Below are 27,054 nucleotides of genomic sequence, written 5' to 3'. Positions count from 1 at the left end.
TGCCTTTATGGGGTTCATAACATGAAGGGGGAGATGGTCAAAGATGAGAAGTTATGATAGATACAGGAGTTTGAGGGAGCCTGGAAGAGGGAACCTCTTACTCCAGCGGGACCTGGGGAATACCAAGTGGACAAGGGAGGGAAAGACTTCTGAAAGGAGGGAATAGAATGTTCATTATTGTCCCTGCTTCTGTGAAGCCCTAGTATGTGTGGGCTGGGGAGGGATATGTGGATATGCATCACAGGTAGTTTGTGCTATAGAAAAGGGTTGACAGGCTTTTTCTGTAAAAGGCTAGAGTAAATACTTCAGTTTTGAACCCATACAGTCTCCTTATAACTACTCGGCTCTGCCTTTGTGATCCAGAAGCAGCTGAAGACAATTTGTACCCAAATGGGTGTGGCTGTGTTCCAGTAGAACTTTATTTTTAGAAATGGGCAGTGGGGTAAGATTTTACCAGAAGGCTATAGTTGCTCACCCCTGGCCTAGAAGGCCCTCTCCTCTCCTAGACACAGTGACCCAGTGCAGTGTTTTTTGGCAATCTTGAAATCTCATCCTGACTCCCTTTAAGTTTTACAAGATGGCTGGCCCATTCTGCAATGAGAAACTGTAATGTGTAACTGGCTGGTGGTTTGTGTGTTTCCTCATTTACATAGGTGGAGTCACAGTGTCTGTGGTTGCATTCTTCTTCACAATTAAGTTTCTCTTTGAGCTTGCCGCACGTGTAGTCAGCTTCCTTCAGAATGAGGACCGTGAGCGCCGAGGGGATCGAACTATTTTTGACTACGTGCGGGGAAATTACCTGGATCCACGGTCTTGCAAAGTCTCCTGGGATTGGAAGGACCCCTATGAGGTGGGCCACAGCATGGCCTTCCGAGTGCATGTAAGGGAATGTTTCTGTCTCTGTACCCACTGGGGTTTCTGAGTCACTTGCTTTCCAGAGCTCAGTTTAGTCTCGGTGGTGCTGACTGGAATGTTAACATTTTCCTTTGTTTTTCAGCCCCTCCCAAGAACTTGGGAATCAGTATCTAAAAAGTCATGAATTTCTCTATCCTTTTGGTTTACTAAGTACTTAGCATTAGAGAAGTAAAAGGCTTAATGTTAACCTTTTCTCTTTTTCTTTTTCTTTTTTTGCAGTACGGGGGATCAAACTTAGGACCTTGTGCTTGGTAGGCAGGGGAATGTTAACCTTTTCAGAGTAAAGAAAATACTAGAAAAGAGGTCTTGGCTGACAATAGCCTGAGGGCCAAATTGGGCCCTCCTTCTATTTCTTTCTTTCTTTCTTTATTTTCATTAAGTTTATTGGTACATTTTAGGTATACAATACAGTTACATTCATCATTGGGAACTTGTACCTCCCTCCTTCTATTCCTTAAATACGTTGTTACTGCAACATTGTCATACTTGTTCATCATGTATTGACTATGGCTACTTTCTCACTTGAGTAGTTAGGACACTTCAGTAGCTCTGTATGGTCATATAGCCAAAAATACTTACTATCCAGCACTGTACAGAGAAACTTTGCTGATTGCTTCAGTAACTTCTCCTTTATGACATATCAAGCTTGGCATGAGAGCCTAAACCCCTCCACTTTTGTCTGGTGCTTTGGTTCACTTGGTGCCATTCCTGGTATAATAAAAAGGGCTGAGAACACCAAAGAGGCAGAGTTTGTCAAGTTGGAATTGGTGTGTTCTTGATTTAGTGTATTCTGCCCCTGTCCTCTGCACAGGTTAAGAATTTGTTAATAACTTAATAGTTTTCCTTGATGTGCCAAGGCAATTTGTCTCTGTTTCTGTGAGCAGGGCTGTAAGGAGCCAAGCACTAGGGGTTTACTGCTGTGACCTCATCCACCAGTACCTCCTCTCTCTTCAAACTCTCTTATGTGGAAAAGTTTTCTCCTTTGCTCATTAATGGTTGCCTCTCTTCTCTCCCTGCAGTTGTTCTATAAGAATGGGCAGCCTTTCCCTGCACATCGCCCAGTGGGACTTCGAGTTCACATCTCCCATGTTGAACTAGCAGTGGAAATTCCAGTGACCCAGGAAGTCCTTCAGGAGCTCAATTCTAATGTCGTAAAGATAGCCTTCACTGTGCGCAGGGCTGGGCGTTATGAAATTACAGTGAAGCTTGGTGGATTAAATGTGGCCTATAGTCCCTACTACAAAACTTTTCAGCCTGGTAAGTTCATTGTTCTTTCTTTTTTCCCTTTCTCTCTACTCCCCCACCCTCTTATCCACCACCACCCATCCTTTTCTCCCACCCTGCCACCCCCATTTCTTCTTTATTTTGTCATTTCTCTTTTGGTGGGATTTGATGAGATTGAACCAAGGCCTCATGACTACTAAGCATGTACTTTGGCCCTCATGTACACCCCCAGTCTTCCCTTTGAGATTTAATTTAACATGCCATAAAATTCATCCTTTTAAAACAGACAATTTAATAGTTTTTAACAGACAGCCGTCAGTGTAGTCAATTTTAGAACATTTTCATTACCCCACAAAGAAAATCCTAAGTCATTAGGAGTCATTTTTTTTTTTGGTACCGGGGATCAAACTTGGGTCCTTGTGCTTGCGCAGCAGGCAGCGAAACCACTGAGCTAAATCCCTGGCCTAGAAGTCATTTTTGTCACCAAACCCCCAACCCTAGATAACAGTCTGCTACCTCAGAAGAGTTCCCTTCTCTGCACATTTCATATTAATATAATCAAAAATTTTATGACCAACTAGTTTTAAAGTGCTATAGCATGAATTTGGGCTGCATTTTTTTTTATTGCCATACAGTATTTCAGTTTATAGATATAGTAGGTGTTATTTATCCACTCATAAGCTGATGGACATTTGGGTTGTTTCCACTTTTGTTTGTTTGTTTGGGGTGTGTGTGTGTGTGTGTGTCTGTGCCCCCACCCCCTTGGGAATCGAAACTCAGGACCTTGTGCCTGTGAGGCAGGCAAGGTGCCACTGGGCTAAATCCCTAGGGCCTTTCCACCTTTTTTTTTTTTTTTGGTACCGGGGATCAAACTCTGGTCCTCTTGCTTGTGAGGCAGGTGGTGGAACCACTGAGCTAAATCCCTGGCCCTTTTCCACTTTTTCTAAGCATTGTGTATACGTGTGTGTATTACCGGGGAATCCAACCTAGGGCCTCATGCATGCTTGTTTCCACTCCTTGGCTACCAATAGTAATGCTACTGTGAACATTTGCCTACAAGTTTTTGTATGGATATGTTTTTATTTCTCTAGAAGTAGAATTGCTGCCCTTAGTCCGATAAGTTCTTAAGGGCTAAGAGCACTAGAGTAGACAGAAGATAAATTCTTCTGATTTTTTAAACTTTTTCAGGTAAAAAGTATATTGACCCAAATTCTACCCTATTCCAACACATTATACTTGTCACTGAAGAATGTCTCCCTACATTTCTAGTATCCAAGAATTAAGATCTTTATCTCTAATTTTTCTACCCTTTAGGTTTTTATGTCAGATAACAGATGCTCATTGACATTAAAGTCCCAAAATATAATCTCTGACTCTTGGTTCTATAACATGTATGTTTAGTTTGTTTGGGTCCAGAGTGCCTTCTGTGCCCTTCTTGGCTTTCTTTTGGGGGTGTCGTGAGATACTGGCTATTTTGGTATTTGCAGAATAATCCTTGGCTAACTTTGGGAATCAAATATTTTTTTTGTGTGTGTGTGTACCTGGGATCGAATTCACAACCTCATGCTTGCCAGGCAGGCACTGTGCTGCTGAGCTAAATCCCTGGCCCTGGGAATCAAATCTTAATGATTGGGGCCTTAGGAAAATTGGTGTATCTTTGCCCGCCTGGTCCTCAGTTTTCCTTGTTTTATAACAGAAGAAAACTCTGGACAAAGTAACTCCTGAGCCATCTCTCTCTCCACATATCTCCTTTGCTTGAATGCCCCTCTCAGAAGCTCCTTTACACATGAAGTGTCACCTCACCTCCTTGCCACTGATGCAAAACAGTTTATATCCTTATAATATGGACTAGCCCTTTTAAAAATTCAACTTTTTAGCCAGGCATGGTAGTGCATGCCTATAATCCTAGCACTTGAGAGGATTGCTGTGAGTTCAAGACCAACCTGGGCTACATAATGAGTTCAAGGCAGCCTAAACTACATAGCAAGACCCTGTCTCAAAAAACAAAAACAAACAAATTTGGCACCCCCCCACCCCCACCCCGTACCAGGGGTTGAACTCAGGACTTTGTGCTTGCCAGACAGGTGTGATGCCACTGAGCTAAATCCCCAGCCCTACAAATTCAACTTTTTATTTTGAGATAATTATATATTCACTTGCAAGTATAAGAAATTAAGAGATCTGGTGTACTCCTTACCTAATTTTCTCAATAATAACATCTCCCAAAACTCTATTACTATAGTGATATGGTATAGTAGCACAACCAAGTTTTTGACATGTTGCCTTTTTTGTAGCCATTCCTATTTTCTCTCTCCCACTGGGTTGTTTCTTAACCCCTGTCAACCCATTAATCTGTTGTCGTTTGAAGAACGTTATATAAGTAGAATGATATAGTGTGTAACATTTTGAGATTGACTTTTTTTTACTAACCACAATTGTCTAAACATTCATCCATGTTGTTGAAAATATGTATCTGTTGTTGGTTCCTTCATATTGGTAATACTGCATTTTATGAATGTCTTTTTTAATTTGTTCACTCATTGAAGGACATCTGTTTTGTTTATTCATAACAGTTTGGGCCTGTTATGAATAAAGCTGTTAATAAAAATCTATGAACGGGTTTTTATGTGAAGATGTTTCCACTTCACTGGCATAAATGTCTTAGACTTATGGTAGTTAAATCCTTAGTTTTTTAAAAAAAATTGTCAAACTCTTTTCTGGGATGCCTGTGACGTTTGTACATCCCACCAACAATGTATGCATCATTCAGTTTCTTCATATCCTTCTCAGCATTTAATATTGTCACTTTTTATTTTAGCCATTCTGATAAGTGTGTGTTTTAGTTGTAATTCCCAAATGATTAATAATACTAGGTATCTTTTCATATGCTTATTTGCCCTCTGTATCCTCTTTGGTGAAATGTCTCTTCATGTGTGTTGCCCACTTTCTAATATTTTTACTGTTGGATTTTGAGAGTTCTTTATTCTATATACTAGCTCTTTATCAAATATTTGGTTTGCAAGTATTTTCTCCAAGTCTGTGGGTTTTCTTTCCATCCCCTTAATAGGACCTTCTACAGAATAAGTTTTTAAATTTTACAAAGTCTCATCCACTTTTTCTTTTATGGTCATCCTTTTGGTATCTAAGAATTTTGACTAATCCCAGATTCCAAACATTTTCTCCTGTTTTTTCTAAAATTTTTATACTTTTACATTTTTTTTTTTGGTACCGGGGATCGAACTCAAGTCCTTGCGCTTGCGAGGCAGGCGGCAGAACCACTGAGCTAAATGCCCGGCCCTACACTTTTACCTTTTATATTTAAAATCATGACCCTTTTTAGTTAGTTGGATTGTGTGTTTGTGTGTGTGTGTGTGCGTGTGGGTGGATGTTTTGCTTGTATATATCTAGTTGTTTCAGCATCATTTTTTGAAAAGGCAATTTTTTCCTTCTCTGTAGTGCTTTTTACCCTTTGTCAAAATTCAGTTGGGTGGGATTTTTTTCTTTTTTTTTCTTTTTTGACACAGGGTCTCACTATGCAATTCAAGCTGGCCTTGAACTCATTTGAGGCACAGGCTGGCCGCAAATTCAAGGTAATTCTCCTGCTTCAGCCTCCTCCATGCTGGGATTATAGGCTTGTGCCGCTATGCCCAGCTAGTTGGGCATATTTGTGGTGGTCTGCTTCTGGATTCTGTTCCAGTGACCTCTGAGTGTCCCAAAGCAGTACCATATAGTAATTCTTGAAATTGGTAAGTTGGCTCTTCACATTATATTCTTTTCAAAAATGTTTTAGCTATTCTAGTTCCCACTTTTCCATGTATATTTTGGGGATTATGTCTTCTAAATCTATAAACAAACTGCTGGGATTTTAATAAGAATTGTGTTAAACCTCTATATTGATTTGAGGAGAATTAACCCTTGTACTATATTGAAGCTTCCAATTCACAAACATGGTACATTTTTTCATTTAAGATCATTTTAATTTTAATCAGCATTTTGGAGTTTTCAGCATACAAGTCTTGTATCTGTTTTGTTGGATTTTACTTCTTTTATGCTTTTTTTTTTCTTGATACTGAGGCTCAAAATCAAGACCTTGCACTTGTGAGGCAGGCACGGTGCCACTGAGCTAAATCCCTGGCCCTATTTTATGCTTTGTTAATCTTTTTTTTTGCTGTTGGTCAGCACTTATTTTTAAGATCCATCTCACAAGCAGGTTCGTGAGGGACTCTAACTGTATCTGGAACTCTCACTTCTGTTTCCTCCACGTTCTTTTTTTTGTTGTTTAATGCTGGCAGTGGTTAAGAATTTATAAAAAGGAGTCCCTAAAATTCATTTGAATGCATCTCTTTCCTTTCTTCTTCTCTCCTCTTCATAGTGTTTTACTTATGCCAGGGAATTGAGAAAGAATCTAGCTCTGACTCACTTAGTAGATCTAAGTATCCTAAAGAGCATCTCTCCCATCTCACTAAATGTCAGATTCTATTGTTTGTTCTAGGAGTGGTAGTTCCTTCCAAGACCAAAATTGTGTGCCATTTTTCTACTCTTGTGTTGACCTGTGGGCAACCACACACCCTTCAAATAGTGCCCCGAGATGAGTATGATAACCCTACCAACAATTCTGCATCCTTGAGAGATGAGCACAGTTACTGTTTGTCCATTCATGAGGTAAGTGGCCCCCTTCTTTCTCTTGTGTGCTAGGGAGAGAAGGCTCACCCTGTCATTCTTACCCTTTCTGATTCATTCCTATCTCTTCTCTTCTCCTTGCATTCTGCTACAGTATCTGACAGTACCTGTCTCATTTGTAATTGTGAGATGGAGACGGAGATAGGTGAAAGTTCTTTGTAAAGAGTAAATTGCTTTGCACATAGGAAAGACTCTGTATGTTAATTGATGGTTTGTTTTCTTCCTGTAGCTAGGCCCTCAAGAAGAAGAGAGTACTGGAGTTTCATTTGAGAAGTCAGTGACATCCAACAGGCAGACTTGCCAGGTGTTCTTGCGACTCACCCTGCATTCTCGAGGTTGCTTTCATGCCTGCATTTCATACCAAAATCAGCCAATCAGTAATGGAGAATTTGACATTATTGTCCTAAGTGGTGAGCTGAAAGCTGCAATTTAATCCTGTTCCCATGGTCACTTCTTTGTACATGTGCACGACTGACCCACCTGATAAATGTTTTAATATTGAGGCTATACTTGGCTTATTGTCCTGTAGACTAAATAACTTGAAATAGGTAATTTTTTCCTTCGCTGCTCCTACATTAAACCTTTTTTATGTTATACTTCAGAGAATGAGAGAAATATCGTCGAACGCAATGTGTCCACTTCAGGAGTGAGTATTTACTTTGAGGCATATCTTTATAATGCCACCAACTGTACCAGCGCACCATGGCACCTTCCACCCACGCACATGAGCTCTTCACAGCGCCGGCCCTCTACTGTTGTGGAGGAGGAAGAGGAAGACTCACCCTCGGAGTGCCACACCCCTGAGAAAGTGAAGAAACCAAAGAAGGTGTACTGCTATGTGTCACCAAAGGTTGGAACCCCCATTCTTGCCTTAGAATGTCTTTTCCTGAGCATGCATGTAATTAGTATTTGGTAACAGAAACTGAAGAGAAACAGTCTGAGTATCAGTAGGCAAGATTGTCCATTTGTAGGGTTTCTAGGACACAAAGAGGCTACTTAAAGGGAAGCAGAAGATTGTGCCACCTCTGCTGCTATAAGTGTTTGGTTTGGATGAAACTAAATCTCTGTCCAGAGGTTTTGTGTGCCTTGGCACCATAGAGCACCTTTGCCTTCTGCCCTTTGATTGCTTTGGGGAAGATTTTAAAGGCATGATTCTCAGAGCTGTAAAGAAAGCTACGTTTAGGGCTGGGGATTTAGCTCAGTGGCACTACTCCTGCCTTGCCAAGTGCAAGGTTCTGAGTTGGATCCCCAGTACTGGGAAAAAAGAAAGAAAGAAAGAAAGCTACTTCTCACCATTAAAATGTTCTCACTAGGGCTGGGGATTTAGCTCAGTGGTTCCAGTGCCTGCCTTGCAGGTGCAAGGTCCCAAGTTCGATCCCTGATAACAAAAAGGAAAAAAAAGTTCTCACTAGAATAAATTCCTTGTTCTATAGTGAAACAATTTGATCTTTTATTCTGTGATTTGTAAAATCATCTGTAGACCTAGAAGAAGTCATTCTGAGCAGTACTAGACTGAGCAGGAGATCTTGATTGTTTGCAGGTGAATGTTCTCTACTCACAAAGTGAAAACGGGATTCCAGGTATTTTGAAATTGTGGTAAGACATGAGTGTTAAGATTTTTAAAATGTCTCAGTGAAACTGCAGTGGCAGAGTAATAGTTTTATATTTGCCCTTATAAAGGTAGAACTGACGTATTTATTTAGTGCTGACTAAATGATCCTCCCCTTTTTTTTTTGGTACCAGGGATTGAACACAGGACCTTTCTCTTGCAAGGCAGGTGCGGCACCACTGAGCTAAATCCCCTTCCCTAAATGACCTTTTTTGTCCAGGGAAGAAAAGAGGTTATCATAAGAAATATAGAGATACTCTGGTACTGTATTTGAATTGTAATACCCAAAAAGAACCTTTTTATTTACCACTAACTTTCTTTTCTGTATGTTGGTCTTCCAGCAATTCTCAGTGAAGGAGTTCTACTTGAAAATCATTCCCTGGCAACTTTACACTTTCCGAGTATGCCCAGGAACAAAAGTAAGTTAATATTACATTAGATCATACTGGACAGACTTCCACCTCTGGGATGTTTCAGCCTTTTCATTTTTCCCAGAGGGCTTTCAGTTTTCTGGAAGTTTTCCCTGTGCACACAGGATTCATTTCCAAATAAAGAAAAGATCATTATCTCCTCACTAAGTGGCACAAAGAATCTGCAAATCCTGGAAGGACCTTGCCTACATGAACAGAAATTAGCAACTCAAAATACTTCACCAGTTAACCTTTGGCTTCCAGGACTAAGTTTATAGGAGGAATATTGGTAACTCTGGCCTAAACTTAATCTCCCAGTGTGCTGAATCTCATTCTTTCTCAGAAGTATTTTTGGGTTTTTTAAAAAGTTTCCTGGGCTTTTGAAATCTAAATTTTTATCTAAAAGGTTTATTGTGTTGTTTTATAAAAATCACTTTCTCCTAGCCAGTTTGGAGTAAATTTTGCTCTTTTTGAAAATATATCCTTAATACTTTTATTCTTCTTACATTCTATCCGAAGGTCTGTAGCATCACTTCTCAACCTTTTGGCTAAGATCAAGTGCAGAAGATCTGTAGCAGTGCCTGTAATCCTTACTTAAAGCTAATCTCTGAGACTCAAATAATTTAGAATAAAATATGAACTGTAGAACATTGAGGTGAAAAACACAAGGAGATGCACTTGTGGTAGGCAGTAACTCAGAGAAAACAGATTCATCTTGTTTTTGTTGGTGCCAAAGGGTGGTAATATGGAAGATTTTTACTGGGCTCAAGGGTTTTATAAATAACTTTTTTTTTCTTTTTCTAGTTTTCATACCTTGGCCCCGACCCTGTTCATAAACTCCTCACACTAGTGGTAGATGATGGCATTCAACCTCCTGTGGAGCTCAGCTGTAAAGAGAGGAACATTCTTGCAGCCACTTTCATCCGCTCTCTACATAAGAACATTGGTAAGGTTGGACAGGGATTTTGATTGGGAAGGCAGCAGCCCCAGCTCCCCTAGGTCCCTGAGAGTGTAAAAGTGGAACTTCACAGGTATCTACTAATAAGGCTACGTTCATAATGGATCTTGCTGCTCCTCAGGAGGTTCCGAGACCTTTCAGGACAAGATGAGCTTTTTCCAGAGAGAGCTTCGGCAGGTACATATGAAAAGACCACATTCCAGAGTCACCCTGAAGGTCAGCAGACATGCCTTGTTGGAATCGGTATGTAAAGTTTCATCTCTGTCAGCAGATGCCAAATTTTCCAACCTCTTTAGTATTTGGTTGTATCCTGAAAGTTACCTTTTTTGTGAAACCTGTATTACTTTCTTTAAAATCCATTAGAGACTGTTTTTCTCCATTATCCTGACATTGGGGCAGATAACATGTTAAGAGGTGTGTTACTAAGGGGAAACTGGATAGCATATTGGCTTTCAGGTCTTTGGGGGAACTAATGCTTAAACAGTCTCCTGTTTAGGGAGGTGGAAGTAGTAGTAGTTGTGGAAGAAAGTTCCTGTTATTGAATCCCAGGAATAGAAGGGCTCTTGTTGGAGGAAAAGGAAGTGATTTTTGTTGTCACTCTGGTCTGATGGAAAAGGAACACCTGATGTGTGTCTGTCTCCACTGCACAGACACTGACATGGGTCTGACATTCCCTAAGAATGAGAAGGCTTGGTCACTGTCCAGAAAGTGTTTGTGGTGTTTGGCTCTGGGAGGTGTGACTGGAAACCCCTTTTCTCAGCCACACTCTCCATGTGGCATGGCTCCCTGTCTGAACCTTGCCTTGTGCATAAAGACGTCTAGTGGATAGACTGTACTTTACTGAAAACCAGGACTCCTTGGTTCTCTTGCTTACAGTTTGCTGCCTTGAGTCATTGTTTTACTTTTGGCAAGAATTTTTCATTAATAAAATGAGCATTGTTTAAAAAAAATTTAGCTTTCCAATAAAGTGATAGTATAAAGACAAATTAGATTATTTTTTAAAACTTTAAGTTTCTTTCAGAGATATGTACATTTTAAGTATAAGAGGATATAATTAAAGCTTATCTGTGAGTAATATATCTCCTTCATGTAGTAGTGGCTAGCTCAGCAGACAGTAGTGGCAGTATTCTTGTGTGTCTGTCTTTAGCATCCAAGGGATGCCAGCCTGTGATCTGACAGTTCCCTTCCTTTCACTGCTTTCTAGTCTCTGAAGGCCACTCGGAATTTCTCTATCTCAGATTGGAGCAAGAACTTTGAAGTAGTTTTTCAGGATGAGGAAGGTCAGTTTTGAAATTTCACTTTTTTTCTTTAATTTTTTGGTCTACTTCCATCCTCTCTCTTACTCCCTTTCCACAGGGGAAGGGAAAAATCCACTCACCCTCCCATTTCCTAAAACAACCCAGCTTCCATATGTCAAAAGGAAAAAAAAAGGGCCGGGCATTTAGCTGAGTGGTTCCACCGCCTGCCTCACAAGCACAAGGTCCCATGTTCAATCCCTGGTACCAAAGAAAAAAAAGATGAATCAAAAAAGGGAAAAAAAAAGTGTTTACTGGCCAGATGGCATGGTAGAACTTGTAGAGCAGAGACCTGGGGGCCGGAGGGAGAGCTCCAAGAGCTTGAACCAGAAAGGCAAAGTAACCATTACACAACCAGGAGAAGTGTCCATTTTCTGACATCTCTGATCTTCTGTTTTTCCATTAGGGTAGTGATCCTAATAACTTTAATCCTACAGAGAGGGGTGGAATTTTTTTAAATGCCTACCATTTAGGTGCACTATAATGGAAAAACAGTAAAGTAGTAGAATGAAGGAAATGTAATAGAGTAAAATGATGGCTAAAGGAACAAAAAGGATAAGAGGAGGCAGGCCCTAGTCACCTTTTATTTTCATTATACTTTTCAGCTCTGGACTGGGGAGGGCCTCGCCGGGAATGGTTTGAGCTAATCTGCAAAGCACTATTTGATACCACCAATCAGCTCTTCACCCGATTCAGTGACAACAACCAAGCATTAGTGAGTCTGTGACTGCCCCATGGGTGGGTGATAAATGTAGATTATGTTATAATTAATACACAAAGTTTTGAAGTTTTGAAACTGACCTGGAGGTCTAAAAATCTGTGTCGTGTTATTAATTTGCTGCTTATAATGTGAGCTAATCAGATTGCCTCCCTCCTGTTTGCCTTCATTATGTTATCTGTAAAATAAGAAAATACAGACAGTTGAATATTTGATGAAAAAGCAGTATAGTGCAGTGGCTCCTTTACTAATTCCAGTAATTAAGCCACTTCTCAAATCATTCCTGAGGTAGTTGATTACGGTAGCAGATCTTTGGCAAGGTAGAGATATCAGGAGTAGAGGAGTAGATGTTGGCTGCAAGAAGTTCTAGTTTAGAGAAAAGGCATCACAACATTCACTAATTAACTTTCATATGCATTCACTGATTAACTTTCATGTGCATCACAACATTCACTGATTAACTTTCATATACAACAAACTTACTCCAAGATTATTTAGCTTAATAAAAGTTTGTTGTTGCCTCTCTTCCTCCATTCACTTCACATTACTCAGTATCACCAAAAGACTAATGTCATTTTGATAGGCTTTTTGATTCTCGTGGAAATGTTTGCTTCCGTGGTATGTGTTAGTTTTCTGCTACTGTAACAAAATACTTGAGATAATTAGCTTATAAAGAGAAAAGGTTTATTTTGATTCATAGTTTTGGTGGTTTCCATCCATGACCATTTGGCTCCCTTTCTTTTGGTCCTGTGGCAAGGTACATCATAGCAGCAATGTGTGGCAAAACTATTCATCTAATGGCCAGGATGTGCAAGAAAGAGAGGAAGAAAGCAGAGTCACAATCTTCTTCGGGAGCCTGTGCCCAGTGACCTAAAACCTTGCAGAAGGCCCAACCTCTTAAAAGTTACCCTTCCTTGGGCCGGGGATTTAGCTCAGTGGTTCCGCCATCTGCCTTACAAGCAGAAGGACCCGAGTTAGATCTCTGGTACCCCCCCCCCGCCCCCAAAAATGTTACACTTCCTCTGTGTAATATCATGGGCTAGGGACCTATCCTTTAATGATTGGACCTTTGGGAGACATTCCAGATCCAAAGTATAACACATGAGTTTGGGGAGGAAAGATCTTTCCAGAGCTAAGCTTGAAAAATGGGCCAGGGCCTTTCATTTTCTTTCTTTGACAGGTGCATCCCAACCCTAATCGCCCAGCTCATCTGCGCCTGAAGATGTATGAGTTTGCAGGGCGGCTGGTAGGCAAGTGTCTTTATGAGACCTCTCTAGGAGGAGCCTATAAGCAATTGGTCCGAGCTCGTTTCACCCGTTCTTTCCTGGCCCAAATCATAGGACTACGAATGCATTACAAGGTAACCTGTTAGGTATGCATTTTCTACTGAGGGTGCCTGGCCATTAACTGGGACACTCCATCTGAGCTGATGTTTTTGTAGTTGTTTTGTTTTTTGGTGTTTTGAGACAGGATCTTACTATGTAGTTCATGCTGGCCTTGAACTCACTATGTATCCCAGGATGGCCTCAAATTCACAAAAATCCTCCTGCCTCAGCCTCCCAAGTGCTGGGATAACAGGCATACACCACCATGCCCGGCTGAGCTGGTATTTCTTAAGGTTGAAGGGATAATGAACCCCAACCAGTTACAGATTTCATTTCTATGCAAAAGTGTTCATGTTCTGCTCTGTGTCTGTCTCCTCAGTACTTTGAAACAGATGACCCTGAATTCTACAAATCTAAAGTTTGTTTTATCCTCAACAATGACATGAGTGAGATGGAGCTGGTCTTTGCAGAAGAGAAATATAACAAAGCAGGTCAACTGGATAAGGTGAGAAAGAGGACCAAAGCCTGTGTGAATCCTAGGCTGTGTTCCCCAGGTCCCTCTAGGGCAGCAGTGTCTCTAGAACTTTCTGCAGAGATGGGATGGTTCTGAATTAGTGTTATTTTGTACTCAAAATATGGTTAATATGACCAAATAACTGAGAGGTCGATCTTTGACCTCCGCTGGGAATCACGTGTGCAGACTGGGAGCGGAAAGGATGGAAAATTAATGCAAAACTTCATGATGGAATATGTCAGCATTGTGAAGAAGTTCTTGAATGGTGGGTAAAATACAGCAAATATAAACCATTATCAAAACCTAAAAAATGCGTTAAATGTTTACAGAAGACCGTGAAGGAGTCTTACCACATAATGTGTAGACCATGTGCCTGTGAACTTGAAGTCTGTGCGAAATGTGGAAAGAAGACATTGTTATTCCATTTAATAAAGAACCAGAAAAGACAGAAAATAATCAAAGATCCAATCATAGAAGAAGCTGCAAAAGGAATGAAGAAAGTGATGACTTAGATTTTTATAATGATTTAGATGACACAGGTGAAAATCAAGTGGATTAATGTAATGTACATTAAAAGTCAGTCTAGGAATGTGAAATTCTGATCATTTTTTGCCTTTGACAGTGTCACACAAAAAAATACTGTTAAATCCCAATGAGGAAGTCAGAAAAAGCTATAGAAAATAGGCAAAAGTCATATAGGAACAATATGAAATAGGTATGATATTTACGTAATTGTAAAACTTTTACCTAGAGTTGTCTTAAAATTTTAAGTTGCACATACTAGGATACCTGCCAAAAAGCAGATAAAATCAGGGTGTCATGGTGCAGTTCATGGGATTACTTAGAAGAATGTATTACCTAATATCAAATTTAATAATATTCAGAATTCGTGCTTGTATAAACTATCTAAGCCAAGTGTGATGGCACATGCCTGTAATCCCAGCACTCAGGAGGATTGCTACAAGTTCAACGCCAGCCTGCACTACATAGTGAGTTTAAGGCCAGCCTGAACTACACAGCAAGACCCTGTCTCAAAAAAAAAAAAAAAAAAAATACAAAAACTATCTAATGTAAAACTAAGAGAGATGATTTTAATCAGCCTTAAAAAATTAGTCCATGGTGGGACCAGGAATTTAGCTCAGTGGTTCTGCTGCCTGCCTCACAAGCACAACGACCCGAGTTCAATCTCCGGTACCAAAAAAAAAAATTAGTCCATGGAAAGTACCTTTTAGTGATTGATCCTCCAATACAAAAAGATCCACTTGGCCAAAGCCCCCTTACTTAATGTTTACTTGTTACAAAGCAAAAAGTTTATTCTTTAAAAATAATGTTTATCAAATGTATAGCAATTTTTCTCAGGTTTTACGTTTTTCCTCTTGTGAAATATACATTAAAAATGCATAGAATTTATAGGTATAGTTTAATAAGTAATTATAAAGGAAATACATACCATTTACACATGGAGGAAGAAACCACCAGCAGCAGAAGCTCCCCGAGGGGCTCTCTGTCATCACCGGTTCACCCTTCTTCCCTACTCTGCCCTGTGCCAAATTTTGATGATTATTTTCTTTATCATTTAGTGCCCAAACTACTCGAAAGCAGTATACATTAGCTTTGGCTGATTTTTAACCCTTTCCTATTCTTTTATTTTGAAAAATCTCAAACCTGAAGGAAAGTAGCAAAGAAGTAAACTGAACCTTTTCATGCTCAATTCCAGTTGTTAGCATTTTGTCATGTTTTCTTTATAGACCTATAGATGGGTATTTTATATGCTGAACTGTTTAAAGCATTGTTTTTGAAATTTATATGAACAAACTTACACTATGTATATTATTTTGTCTCTCATTTTTATAAAGTTTGGGAGATTGATCCATTTTGTGACAGTTTTTTTGGTTTGTGTTTTTTTTGGTGCTGGGGATCGAACTCAGATCCTTGTGCTTGCACAGCAGGCTGCGAAACCACTGAGCTAAACCCCCGGCCCCGACTGATCCATTTTGTTATAAAAGCTGTATTTATTTTTTTAAAAATATGACCAAATTTGAATTTGAAATATGAATTTCTCATTTCATCTTAATTTAAATTTAAGTAACTGCCTGTGCCTAGTGGCTTCTTTATTGGACAGTGTACCTTTAGAGTATTGCATCCCACACCATTTAAGATTGCAGTCATTTTGTGGGGCAGAGGGGTTGCTAGGGATTGAACCCAGGGCATCACACATGGTAAGCATGTGTTCTTCCACTGAGCTACATCCCTAACCCTGATCTCGCCCCATCTGAGTGGAGTAAAAGACATATGTACCCATCTATCCCATACATTGTTCTTTCCAGTTGAAAAAGAACTGAGTGATAATGAAAATGTCACTGTTTGAGCAGATTTGGAAAGGATAGCAGTGTCTGTGTCAACAATTAGCACTGGTGATGTAGAGATTCCTGTTTTAACACCGTGCATATATATTTTAAAACTTTTTATTAGGCAGTTATTGACCAGTGATATTTTTGATGCAGATGTTTGTCTGTTTGTATTGTGGGGGTTAAACAATGTCAAATGATAACAATGAAGCTAAAGTTGCAATAATAAATATTTAAAAGCAAATTAGCAATGATTGAAAAGTATGACTACTGGTGCCACTGTGCTGATAACCAGATTTCCTTTCTGGATGATTGGAATGCTGCTGTTTGCCTTTGCACACAGAAGGTCAGAGCCTCTTTGAGAGCTGGTGTAACAAAGCAGCTACTCAGTAGAAGACTAAGAGACAGCATGTTGGGAACAGGATGTTACTCGACAGCAGGAATTCTCCTAAGGTTTCTTTTTTTTTTTTTTTTGATACTGGGGATGGAACTCAGGACCTTGCGCTTGCGAGGCAGGCGGCAGAACCACTGAGCTAAATCCCCGGCAGACAGCAGGAATTCTTAATGGATTTAAAATGTAGAATTTAGCCAGGTATGGTCTTTATACCTATAATCCTGGTTATTTAGGAGGCTGAGGCAGGAGGATTACAAGTTCAAGGCTAGACTGGACAATTAGCCAGACCTGTCTCAAAATAGGGTAGGATAGGATAATAAAATATAGAATAAAGGGCTGGGGATATAGCTCAATGGTAGAGCACTTGTCTAGCATACACAAAGCCATGGATTCAGTGCCTACTACTACCAAAAAACAGAACTTTATTACTATGGCTAATTCTAGATATTTATTTTATGTGAATAAGCACTCTAGCAGCTAAAGAAATAAATTATTACTATTTAGTAGTCACATTAGGCATAATTAAAATGAGCCAGTATGTTGTCACCAGGACCTAAAAGTCTGATCTTTTTTTTTGGTACCGAGGATCGAACTCAGGACCTCCTTGCGCTTTCGAGGCAGGCACCAGAACCACTGAGCCAAATCCCTGGCCCCTTGATCTTATAACTAAGAGGAGGCTTTCATTTTCCTATGGAGACAACTTTCGTCACTGTACATAAATTTGCTGCCTTGCAAGCAGAAGGTCCCAAGTTTGATCCCCGGTACCAAAAAAAAGAAAAAGCTACATGTATAGCTTAGCTGACAGTGTGTAATTATGCTGTTAGTGGAATATAGCAGACAGATACCTTCTTATAACCTTTCAACCACAGTGTCTCCTTGTTTGTCTTTTGCCTCCTATTTCAGGTTGTAGAACTCATGACAGGTGGAGCTCAAACGCCAGTCACCAATGCAAATAAAATCTTCTATTTAAACTTGCTGGCCCAGTACCGGCTGGCCAATCAAGTGAAAGAGGAAGTGGAGCATTTCTTAAAAGGTGGGATCCTCTCTCCTATTGGCCTTGAAGCTAAAATGGCTGTATCCATGGTATGAATGTGGTTTTAACTTGTCTACTTTGTTTCAGGCTTGAATGAGTTGGTTCCTGAGAACCTTTTGGCAATTTTTGATGAGAATGAGCTCGAGGTATGTTGGAACTAGCTTGCTACACTTCAGCTAGGAGGTACAGCAAGAAAGCTGTTATGGAAGAGTTGGGTTCACTTTTGTCACTCTTAAACTCATTTGACCCATTTTTTTTTCCTTTCTTTAGCTTTTTAAAAAATTAGAATGTGAAAATCAGAAAGCAGCAAGTAGTTATTTATGAAAAGTACTAATATTCATTGTTCATCAAGTATTATTACTAATACCGGGTGTGGTGGTGCACATGTGTAGTTCCAGCACTGAGGAGGTTGAAGCAGGAGGATTGCTTCAAGTCTGAGGCCAGCCTGGGCCCCATAGTGAGTTCAAGGCCAGCCTGAACTGCATAGCAAGACCCTATCTCAAAAAACTTAAAAGACAAAAGAAAGTAAAGTATTACTACTGCTGATTGAGTAGTAAATAATATTGGTGTCAGGCCAGGGATTTAGCTCAGTGGCACTGCACCTGCCTTGCAAGCACAAGGTCCTGAGTTCGATCCCTGATACCACAAAAAAAAAAATAAAGAATATTGGCGTCATGTATGGTCTTGTTAAAATTTTACCACATTTAAGGAAATACTAGGATGTATTTGTTCAGGTATTGAGTGTTTCCTGTATGCCATGTATTTTAAGGTATCAGAAAGATAGCAATGAATAAGACAAAGTTTCAGCCCTCATGGCTGCTATCTCATAGTGGAGGAAACAAACCAGAAGATGTAATTGTATTTCACAGTTGCGGATCACAACACTGTATATATTTTTGCGTACATATAGCAAATTCATATTTTAGATCCTGTAACAACCAAAAGTGCCTATAAGATGGTAAATACCATTCTTACAGTTAGCTGAATTAAAACCCATATGAAGTGTGGACAAAATAATCAGCTTCTTTTTACTTTCTGCTGATAGATATAGTGCAATTTATTAGTTTTAACTTCCCATGTTTGTTTTTTTTTTGGTACCGGCGATCGAACTTGGGACCTTGTGCTTGCAAGGGAGGCACCAGAACCACTGAGCTAAATCCCTGGCCCTAACTTCCCATGGTTTTTATGAGAAGTGTTTCCTATAATGAGGAAGTTCTTTTAAAATGGGGCAGGGGACAAAGAATTAAAAGAATCATACCACAGTGATATATGTGCACCCATGTTCATAGCAGCACAGTTTGTAATAGCTAAAACTTGGAAACAGCCCAAATGCCCGTCAACTGCAGACTGGATAAAGAAAATGTGGTATTTTTATAAAATGGAATACTACTCAGCCATAAGAAATGAGAAATTAGAGACATTTATAGCTAAGTGGATGCACATTGAGGCAATACTCTTAAGTGAAATAAATAGGACACACGTGTGTAAATACTGAATAGTTTCTCTGATGTGAGAAACTGAATGTGTAAATAAGGACTAAATGTATAATAGGTCATGTGAAATAGGAAGAAAAGGGGCAAAGGGGAAGGAAGTGGGAGGGCTAGGGGAAAGGACAGAAGGGAATGGGATTAATATGAGAAAATGGAAAAATAGGAACAAAATCTTTGTAAATAGGGAGGAATGGAGGGGTTGAAGGGAGGGCTGGGCAAGGGTGAATAATAAGAACCAAGAGAGACTATGTAAAGGTGCAAATTTCCACTGATGAATGTCATTATATTGTATACCTAAAATGTACCAATGATTAGAATGAATAATTGATAATGTAAAATAGGAAGAAAAGGTCCAAAAGGGTAGGGGTAGTGGGAGGGGCAGGGGAAAGGAAAGAAGGAAAAGGAAAAATGATGAGAAATGGAAAAAATGGAAATAAAGTCTTTGTAAATAGGGAAGGGTGAAGGGCGTGAAGGGAGGGCTAGGAATGGGGAAAAAATAAGAACCAAGATGCATTATGTAAAGGTACAATTCCCAATGAGAAATGTAATTGTGTTGTATACCTACAATGTACCAATAAAAGAATTTAATACAAAAAAAAATGGGGCAGGGGGGTCATTTCATGTGGTCTTGTGGAATTCTTATTCTTATGAACTGAACTGTTTTAAAGAATAAGAATCAAAGTCTTCAATCTTCATCACCTTTTGTACCTTCAGGTATAAAATCCAAATAAATAAATGTATGTCTCAGCCTAAGTTTCTGATAATCCCATCACCTTTTGCTGTTGTTTTGGAGGGCTGACAAATAGCTTTTAGTGTATTTTATGTTATCATGAAGCAAACATCTGTAATACTGTATAAAAGTAAGTAGAAAGGAAGAGCATACCCTTGTCTCTTAGTAGCTCTGCACCCTATTCATAATTATTCATTCACCTAGCAAGTTCTGTCTGGAGGAGCCAAGGCTCCTCAGACTTAATTGGGGCTTATCTTGTCTCTTGATGAGAAGGTATCATTCTTTATACCTATTGGATGAGTATTCACAGTTTTCCAAGTACCATACTGGATCCTGAACCAAATTAGGACATCAACAGATGTTTAGGGCTCTAATGTCATTAATGTCCTCATTTTTTGGCATAATTTTTAGTTTATCTGATCAAGTAGAAATAGGGCTAAAGGAAAGGTAGGGATTTAATCTACAAAAGGAGCATTCCTGGGGAAAAGGAAAAGCTATCTAAAAATTCATAAATGGGCCTGAGGCTCTTCTTCAAAGGGAAAGGATTTGCCTGTTCTCCCTGGTATTCCTAGGCTGAGTCCAGAGCAGATTATCAGTATATACTTGGTTTCTCTTTTTGCCTTTGTTTCAATTCAAAAGACTCCACAGCAACAGTTCTTCAGGCGTGCTCATCAGAAATAACTGGGAAACTTTCATGTTGTATAAGCTCATGACTCATCTCAAGAGGTTCTAATTCAGTAAGTGTGGAGTAGGACCACAAGCATCTATTATTTTTTTAAAACACTGGATTTTTTACCATTGGTTAGGAACCGTTGGCCTATTGCAGTTGATTCTCCTAAAACAGAGTCTTGGCATTGTGACCTTATCTGTCTTTTTCCCGGTGTTGTCTTTATTTTGTATTTTTGTGTTAACACAGATAATTCTGACTGTATAGTGGATCTCAGTTCTCTGAATGGTCTAGTAACATGAGATCATCTTTCTTTAGTTGCTGATGTGTGGAACTGGAGACATCAGTGTGTCTGACTTTAAAGCCCATGCAGTGGTTGTTGGTGGTTCATGGCATTTCAGAGAAAAGGTAAGTGGGCCGAATTTCCATCAGTTGGATTTGTGCCTTGTAAGGAAAGAGAAAGATAGAGGACTAAAGCAGACATGTTGACAGGGAAAAAAAAAATGATACATGTGGGAAAAACAGATGGTTGACCAGGCAGAATGGAACCCTGGTTCCTAAGTGCTTAATACAAACTGCCACAGGAGCAGTAAATTGGAAATGCAAAGAAATAGAACGAAGCAGTCAGCAATTATGCCCAACTGTATGACAGTGTAAATGCATTGGTTGTCAACTCTTAACCATTCCTACCTCTGTCCTCATAGAACTATAAACTGGAACAAAGTCCAACTGAAAGGTGTCTTATTCCTTCCTCCAAGATTCAAATCCTAGACTGTTACCATCTGTGGTTCCAACCTTGTACTCTCCCTGCCAGGTTATGAGGTGGTTTTGGACTGTGGTTTCCAGTCTAACCCAGGAGGAGTTGGCTCGGCTGCTTCAGTTCACAACAGGTTCTTCTCAACTACCGCCCGGAGGCTTTGCTGCCCTCTGCCCCTCATTTCAGATTATTGCAGCACCAACCCATAGCACGCTGCCTACTGCACATACATGGTGGGTATCTGACTGTCTGATGCATGCCCTTATAAGAGATAATCTTTCCAGCTGTTGCCAGTGTTTCTGGTAGTATGAGTTAATCACTTCTCCTCTTGCCATTCCAGTTTTAACCAGCTGTGCCTCCCTACGTATGACTCATATGAAGAGGTGCACAGAATGCTGCAGCTGGCCATCAGCGAGGGTTGTGAGGGCTTTGGCATGCTCTGACCACTCGCTTGTTGCCTACTTGGCACCCATGCTTTCTGGAGCATCTGGGCACGTGTTACAGACATAATCACTGTCCTAACACGCATAACCATCAGCCAGAAGATGCCACATGCTTCCCTCTGTCTGGATTCTTTTGTCACCTGCAAGCCTTGTCCTTACCTCATATGCAGCACAGGCCACTTTGGCATGGTACCTAAACTGAGCTCTTTGGTCATTCAGGAGAAGACCATGCTGTTGTCGTTTGATTTGGTTCTTTGAAGATTTCACTAGCTGAATCTGCCTCAGAGGCTGAAGATAACACACAGGGCTTGGCCCTGTTGGGAAGCACATGTGCAGAGAGCCTCAAGTCATGCCTTACTTCAGCTCCCTGTGCTAATGCTTCTGGAAGGTACTCTCTTGGCCCTCACTGCTTGACCAGATGGGTATGAGTCCCTCTCCTGGACAGGTGATTGCTGCTTCCTGTCAGCAGGCAGGACAAACATGGAGGGAAAGTGGTCTATTTGAGCAGTCTTTGATTTTGTCCTCCCACGCAATGCAACACAGACCATGGCGCTGCATTACTTCTCATGAGGACTGATAGCACAAAGGATTTTTTTGTATGTGTGTGCTATCAGAACTGGAAAAAACACTTTCCCTGCAGGCATTTCTGGAAATGATCATTAATCCATAAAGAAGAACTTTGAGCTTTTTTTGAATTTGAGCCCATGAGAAAAGCAGTCAGACTGAAGATGTGAAGGACAGTTGAGCTGCAGCCTGCAGTGCTGGATATGATTCTTCCTTAGGGTGAGGTGTATGTCCAGGCACGTGGCTAGCTTGAAGACTACTAATGCTGTCCCTGAGTTTATTCTTAGCACTGAGATGTGTCTGGGCCTGGCCATTGACTTTCAGTTACAGTCTCTTAAGATCTGGGAATCTTTACCATTCCACTGAAGAAAGTTTGGTAGCAGAGGACTGGGATGGTAAGAATAACATGCGAGCAATTCCTCATCCCTTTGCTTGGTGTTCCCTGGTAGCACTGAGGCAAGGCAAAAATGATCACAGGTACTTCCCTTAACTCCATCAGTTACAGGAAAGGGAACTATAGAGGGAGGAAGCTACTGTATATTAGGTTCACTGTTGAGTGTTGATTGAAGAAAAGCTGCCACCATCTCTTAGAAGATGACAACATCTTTTTTCATTATTGTTTGAAAACAGTTTAAAGCTCAACATCACATTGACTTCCCAAATTTCTGTTTTGAAGATGGCTCTGCTGCAAGCTACCATTCCCAATGGGACACTCAGCTCTGAGACTATTATAAGCCATCTTTATTGCCAAAACCAGCAAGTACACAGAGTCCTGAGACAAGGCAGGACTTGTGGCAATGCCTTGGCCTCCTGGAAGCATGTCTGAGCCCTCCTGTTCCCAGGGATTATGAGGAACAAGCCCTCCTGAGCTGCTACAGTTCCTATGACCTCACTTCTTTGCAGTCATCATTTGTCCTTTCTTGGCGTGGATGCTGACCTCACTGATCCTGGGGGTCTTGATCCAACATCAGGGCCTCTATACCCCAGGATTCTCCATGCCACATGGTCACTGCTCTCCTCAGGGACCAGGACAAGGTGCTGCTGCTTGTTCATGTTTTCCTCACGGGATATGTATGGGAAAGCTTGGTCATCATGCTGTCGCCCCTCAGGCTCAGATAGGGGTTTCCAGCTGGGGCATGTGGGCTAGTTCTGCTGATTTTGGCAGTTGGTCCTCTTTTGGATTCCACATTACCCCCTTCCACAGACAGCCCTGCAGAGACCAGTGCTGGAGATTGAGTTGATTTTCTTGACGAGATCTGTTATTTTAAGTTCTAGTCATAGCGTATTAGTGGCATGGCTGCACCCTAGCTGGGGCAGCTGCATCCGTAGGGGGGTCTGTAGGTACCAGGGACTATTTAACAAAACCCTTTTATAAGCTAGGCATGGTAATCCCTGCATTCTTGGAATTGAGGCAGAAGGATCACAGCTTTGAGCCCAGCACGGGCAACCTAGCAACTTAGTGAGACCCTGTCTCAAAATAAAAAATAATACAAAAGAGTCTGGGGATGTAGCTCAGTGCAAAAGGCCCTGAGTTCAATCCCCAGCACTGCAAAAAGAAAAGGCAAAACCCTTTGGTACTATTGTGGTTTTCTATTCTTCCAGTTTACTCTCCCCCATTCTGTTCAAAAGTGTCTTTGCTCCTATTGGCCTGTGCTTTTACTTGTTTTTCCCCCCTAATCTTGCTTTGGCACTATTCAGTATGGGGGCAAGGTACATGTTGGTGAGAGAAAGAATGTGTTATTTGGGGGGACATTTTTCTATTCATGTTTCTTATTTTGGTCACTTCTTTTACTTCTGCCCTTGTGGCTTAGATACATGAGAGACCAGCTACCCTCCAGGCCTTTTAATGTCTTTGAAGGAGACCAGGCCTCAAGTAGACACCAAGGAAGAATGTCAGCATGGTTCCAGAAATTTGGCAGAGACCAAGCCCTATTGCATACGTCAGGCCAGGTGAAAAGGCCTGGCATTTATAGCTGGTAATGTAAATATTTTGTACAATAAATAAATGAATGTCTAAAAGAACTAAAGATCAAGTGACTGTTGGCTTTCAGTGGAAGTTCAGGATTTAAATTGAAGATGGTGGAGAAAAACATGTAGATGTGCTTTGGTCGGCTCAACATAAACTACCTAGAGCCTGTTCCACAGCTTGCCCTTTCCCCCTGCCCTGCTGCCTCTCCACAGTGTCAGGCTGCTGGGCCACCCTGCTCATGGTCCCAGACAACCATCCAGGAGGCAAGTGCTTGCACTCAGCTCTTAAAGAAGAAACTGGTTTGGCCAGAGCAGAGGATATCTATTTTCAATCTTTAAAGATTTGTTGTTGATTTATTACATAAGAAACTCAGTATAGAAAATTTTTAACACTTTGGTATATAGCCTTCCAGTTTTCATAGAACACATTTATTTATCAGCATCTCCACCACCACCCCTGGGGGTTTGCATGTGACAAACAAGAGAAACACTACTAAAAGTTTGTGGGTGGCAGTTGGTACCACTTCTTTTTCTTTCTTTCTTTCTTTGTTTCTTTCTTTCCTTTCTTTCTTTCTCTTTCTTCCTTTCTTTCTTTCCTTCTTTCTTTCCTTCCTTCCTTCCTTTCTTTCTTTCCTTTTTCTCTTTCTTTCTTTCCCTTCCTTCCTTCCTTCCTTCCTTTCTGTACCAGGAATTGAACCCAGGGCCTTGCCCTTGCCAGGAAGGTGCTGTGCCACTGAGTTACATTCCTAGCCCCTACCAGTTCTTTTTGAACCAAAGGTAATGTTGGTAGAGAGATAAGACTTGTAATTTGGGCCCAGAAGGAAAAATTTAGGGACCCTGACTTTCTTAGGGTAGCAATCATCATGTCTTGAACGTTGGACTCTAATCCAAAAAGGCAAATCAGAATACCCTTTGAATTTTTTAAAGAGATACAGATTATTGCCCCTACCCCCTAGATCTAGTGAGTTGGAATCTTAGCTTGAAAACAAAATTTGTTTAGTACACACTCTCAACTCCTACTTCATCAAGTTCCTTGAATGATATGTCTTAAAAAATAAGCTTTAGGGCCAGGGATTTACCTCAGTGGTTCCAGCACCTGCCTTGCAAGCACAGGGTCCTGAGTTCGATCCCCAGTACTAAAAAAAAAAAATTTTTTTACCCATCAACTGTTACATTTTTAGATTATTTACAATCCTACATCTTTTACATTTGCTGTTTTTGTGGCTTAAATAATTCACTGTGAACATTAACCATTTGATTTCATCACAGTCATTCCTATGATTTAAGAGGTTGATTGAATTACTCTTGAATTTACACAATAACTACTATCTCTAGCCTTTTGTACACTGTCATTTCTGAGCAATTGCAAACAGCAGTTTCAGACTTCTGTCCAGCTATGTTCCCTCAGGACTACAGTAGAGGAGGATTTTTCCAGCAAGTGTTAAACCCAAAGAGTCCCTAACCACTACTTTGATTTCACTTGGATTCTTGAGCAGAGCAGACTAGTTCTGCATATCTGGCAATATTTCTATTAAATGAATAATTTTTATTTAAATGTTGAGAAGTAATATGTACAAAAAGTATACAGGCATGTACAAGTTATTAGCAATAATAAACACATATAGCCACCATCCAAGTCAAGAAGTAAAACACTGCAGCCAGGTGTGGTGGTGACACTTGCCTGTAATCTCAGCACTTGGGAAACTGACAGGAAGATTGCTACAAGTTTGAGGCCTGCCTGAGCTACATAATGAGACCCTGTCTGAAAAAAAAAAAAGTAAAACATTGCAACATTGTAGAACACAATCTTACCCTATTCCTTACATAATGATTGTCCCCATAATTATTTCATCAATGCAATTTGAAAGAACCTGTTCCAAACATCACAGGGGGAGAGAAAAAAGAGCCTGTGCAGTCTCTTGGTAAGGTGCTAACTAAGGTCTGTTTCTCCACAGTAATTACTAGACCTTGTGATTGTTTTTTAAAAGTCTTCTGAGATTATCTCTGCTCTGTGAGAATCTAATCCAGATTCCTGGTGCTGAACCTAATTAATTATACTCTAAGACTATAAGGGCACTGTTTTTGCAAAGATTTTCTCCTCAGATACTCCAAACTGGATATTCCTTTCCATTTAGGCGAAGTTGTGATTCTCTGGTGGTCAGCAGGACATTCTTGAGTATCATATAAATTTAGTAGTATTGAAAATGACTCAGCACTAAATTGTCTCAAAAACTGTGGAATAGACTAGTATTCCTGACTCAGAATACTAAATCTTGTACAACTAACAGAAAGCTAAAGTTATTGGAGAGCTGTTTGGTTTTGCCTCAATTTTCATTGAAATGGGATGATTTCCATATCTGCTAGGAGTGTTTGATGATCTTGGTTTATCTAAGATAGAATAATGCTTCCTAGAGTTGGGATATGCTTTGCTATGAATACCTCCCCCTCCTCCTAGAGTCAATTTGCTTTAATTTTGCTTGTGTTTATATAAGAATACTTTGTGTTAGCCGTGAACATTGAACTCAGATGTGGTCTCTACAGGGTGTTCAGTGAATTCCTGTCATTAAGGAGAGGTAGGAAATAAGGAATGATAGCTGTTGACTTTTTGCTGTGATATCAGAGGTGGCTTTAGTAAAGTTGTCTAGGCTGTCAGTATAGCCTTGACTTGTCAACACCGGCCAGCAGCAACAGCAGCTTTATTTTTTATGTTTACTATTTTGGTTTTTCGAGACAGGGTCTCGCTACATAGTTTAGGCTGGCCCTGAAGCCACTATGTAGCCCAGGTGCAGCAGCTTCAAAAATGAGGTGGTGACAGTGAATACCTCTAGGCAAAGTACAGATCCATAGCATCCAATCATCTAGTTCCCTTTAGGGAGATGACAGTTTATTCAGGATGAAGCCCGTCAGTGTGGTTTGCTGCTTCTATTAAGCAGGCCACCATAGACTTTATAGTCTGATAGCCATGAATGCCTTAGACCAAGTTCATTTGGAAAACCAAGCATATTTCTGAAT

At 40.3% G+C, this 27,054-nt stretch overlaps 1 protein-coding gene across 4 annotated transcripts in view; it reads left to right on the top strand.

The window, feature by feature from the left end:
- Positions 1-24,089, top strand: part of Arel1 (apoptosis resistant E3 ubiquitin protein ligase 1) — a 49,704-nt gene extending 25,615 nt beyond the window's left edge. Inside the window, exons 4-20 of one of the 4 annotated variants that reach the window (XM_004837197.3) lie at positions 654-880; positions 1,935-2,172; positions 6,632-6,801; positions 7,049-7,229; positions 7,422-7,669; positions 8,770-8,847; positions 9,643-9,784; positions 9,918-10,039; positions 11,001-11,076; positions 11,697-11,806; positions 12,990-13,169; positions 13,514-13,639; positions 17,294-17,423; positions 17,511-17,569; positions 20,629-20,718; positions 21,125-21,300; positions 23,886-24,089. In XM_004837197.3, coding sequence (XP_004837254.1) covers positions 654-880; positions 1,935-2,172; positions 6,632-6,801; positions 7,049-7,229; positions 7,422-7,669; positions 8,770-8,847; positions 9,643-9,784; positions 9,918-10,039; positions 11,001-11,076; positions 11,697-11,806; positions 12,990-13,169; positions 13,514-13,639; positions 17,294-17,423; positions 17,511-17,569; positions 20,629-20,718; positions 21,125-21,300; position 23,886 — 2,354 coding nt within the window. In that variant the 3' untranslated portion in view covers positions 23,887-24,089. Of the gene's footprint in view, positions 1-653; positions 881-1,934; positions 2,173-6,631; positions 6,802-7,048; positions 7,230-7,421; positions 7,670-8,769; positions 8,848-9,642; positions 9,785-9,917; positions 10,040-11,000; positions 11,077-11,696; positions 11,807-12,989; positions 13,170-13,513; positions 13,640-13,977; positions 14,188-17,293; positions 17,424-17,510; positions 17,570-20,628; positions 20,719-21,124; positions 21,301-21,407; positions 22,717-23,885 lie in introns of those variants that run through there. The other 3 variants (XM_004837195.3, XM_021246432.2, XM_021246442.1) reach the window with 3 other exon arrangements.
- Positions 24,090-27,054: the final 2,965 nt, after the last annotated feature.

The sequence above is a fragment of the Heterocephalus glaber genome, unplaced genomic scaffold (genome assembly GCF_053883595.1).
Source record: "Heterocephalus glaber isolate CG9 unplaced genomic scaffold, H.glaber_assembly_v1.0 deba00001608, whole genome shotgun sequence".
NCBI lineage: Eukaryota > Metazoa > Chordata > Mammalia > Rodentia > Bathyergidae > Heterocephalus > Heterocephalus glaber.
The sequence above is the reverse complement of the archived record's forward strand: the minus strand, read 5'-3'. Positions and strand labels throughout refer to the sequence as shown.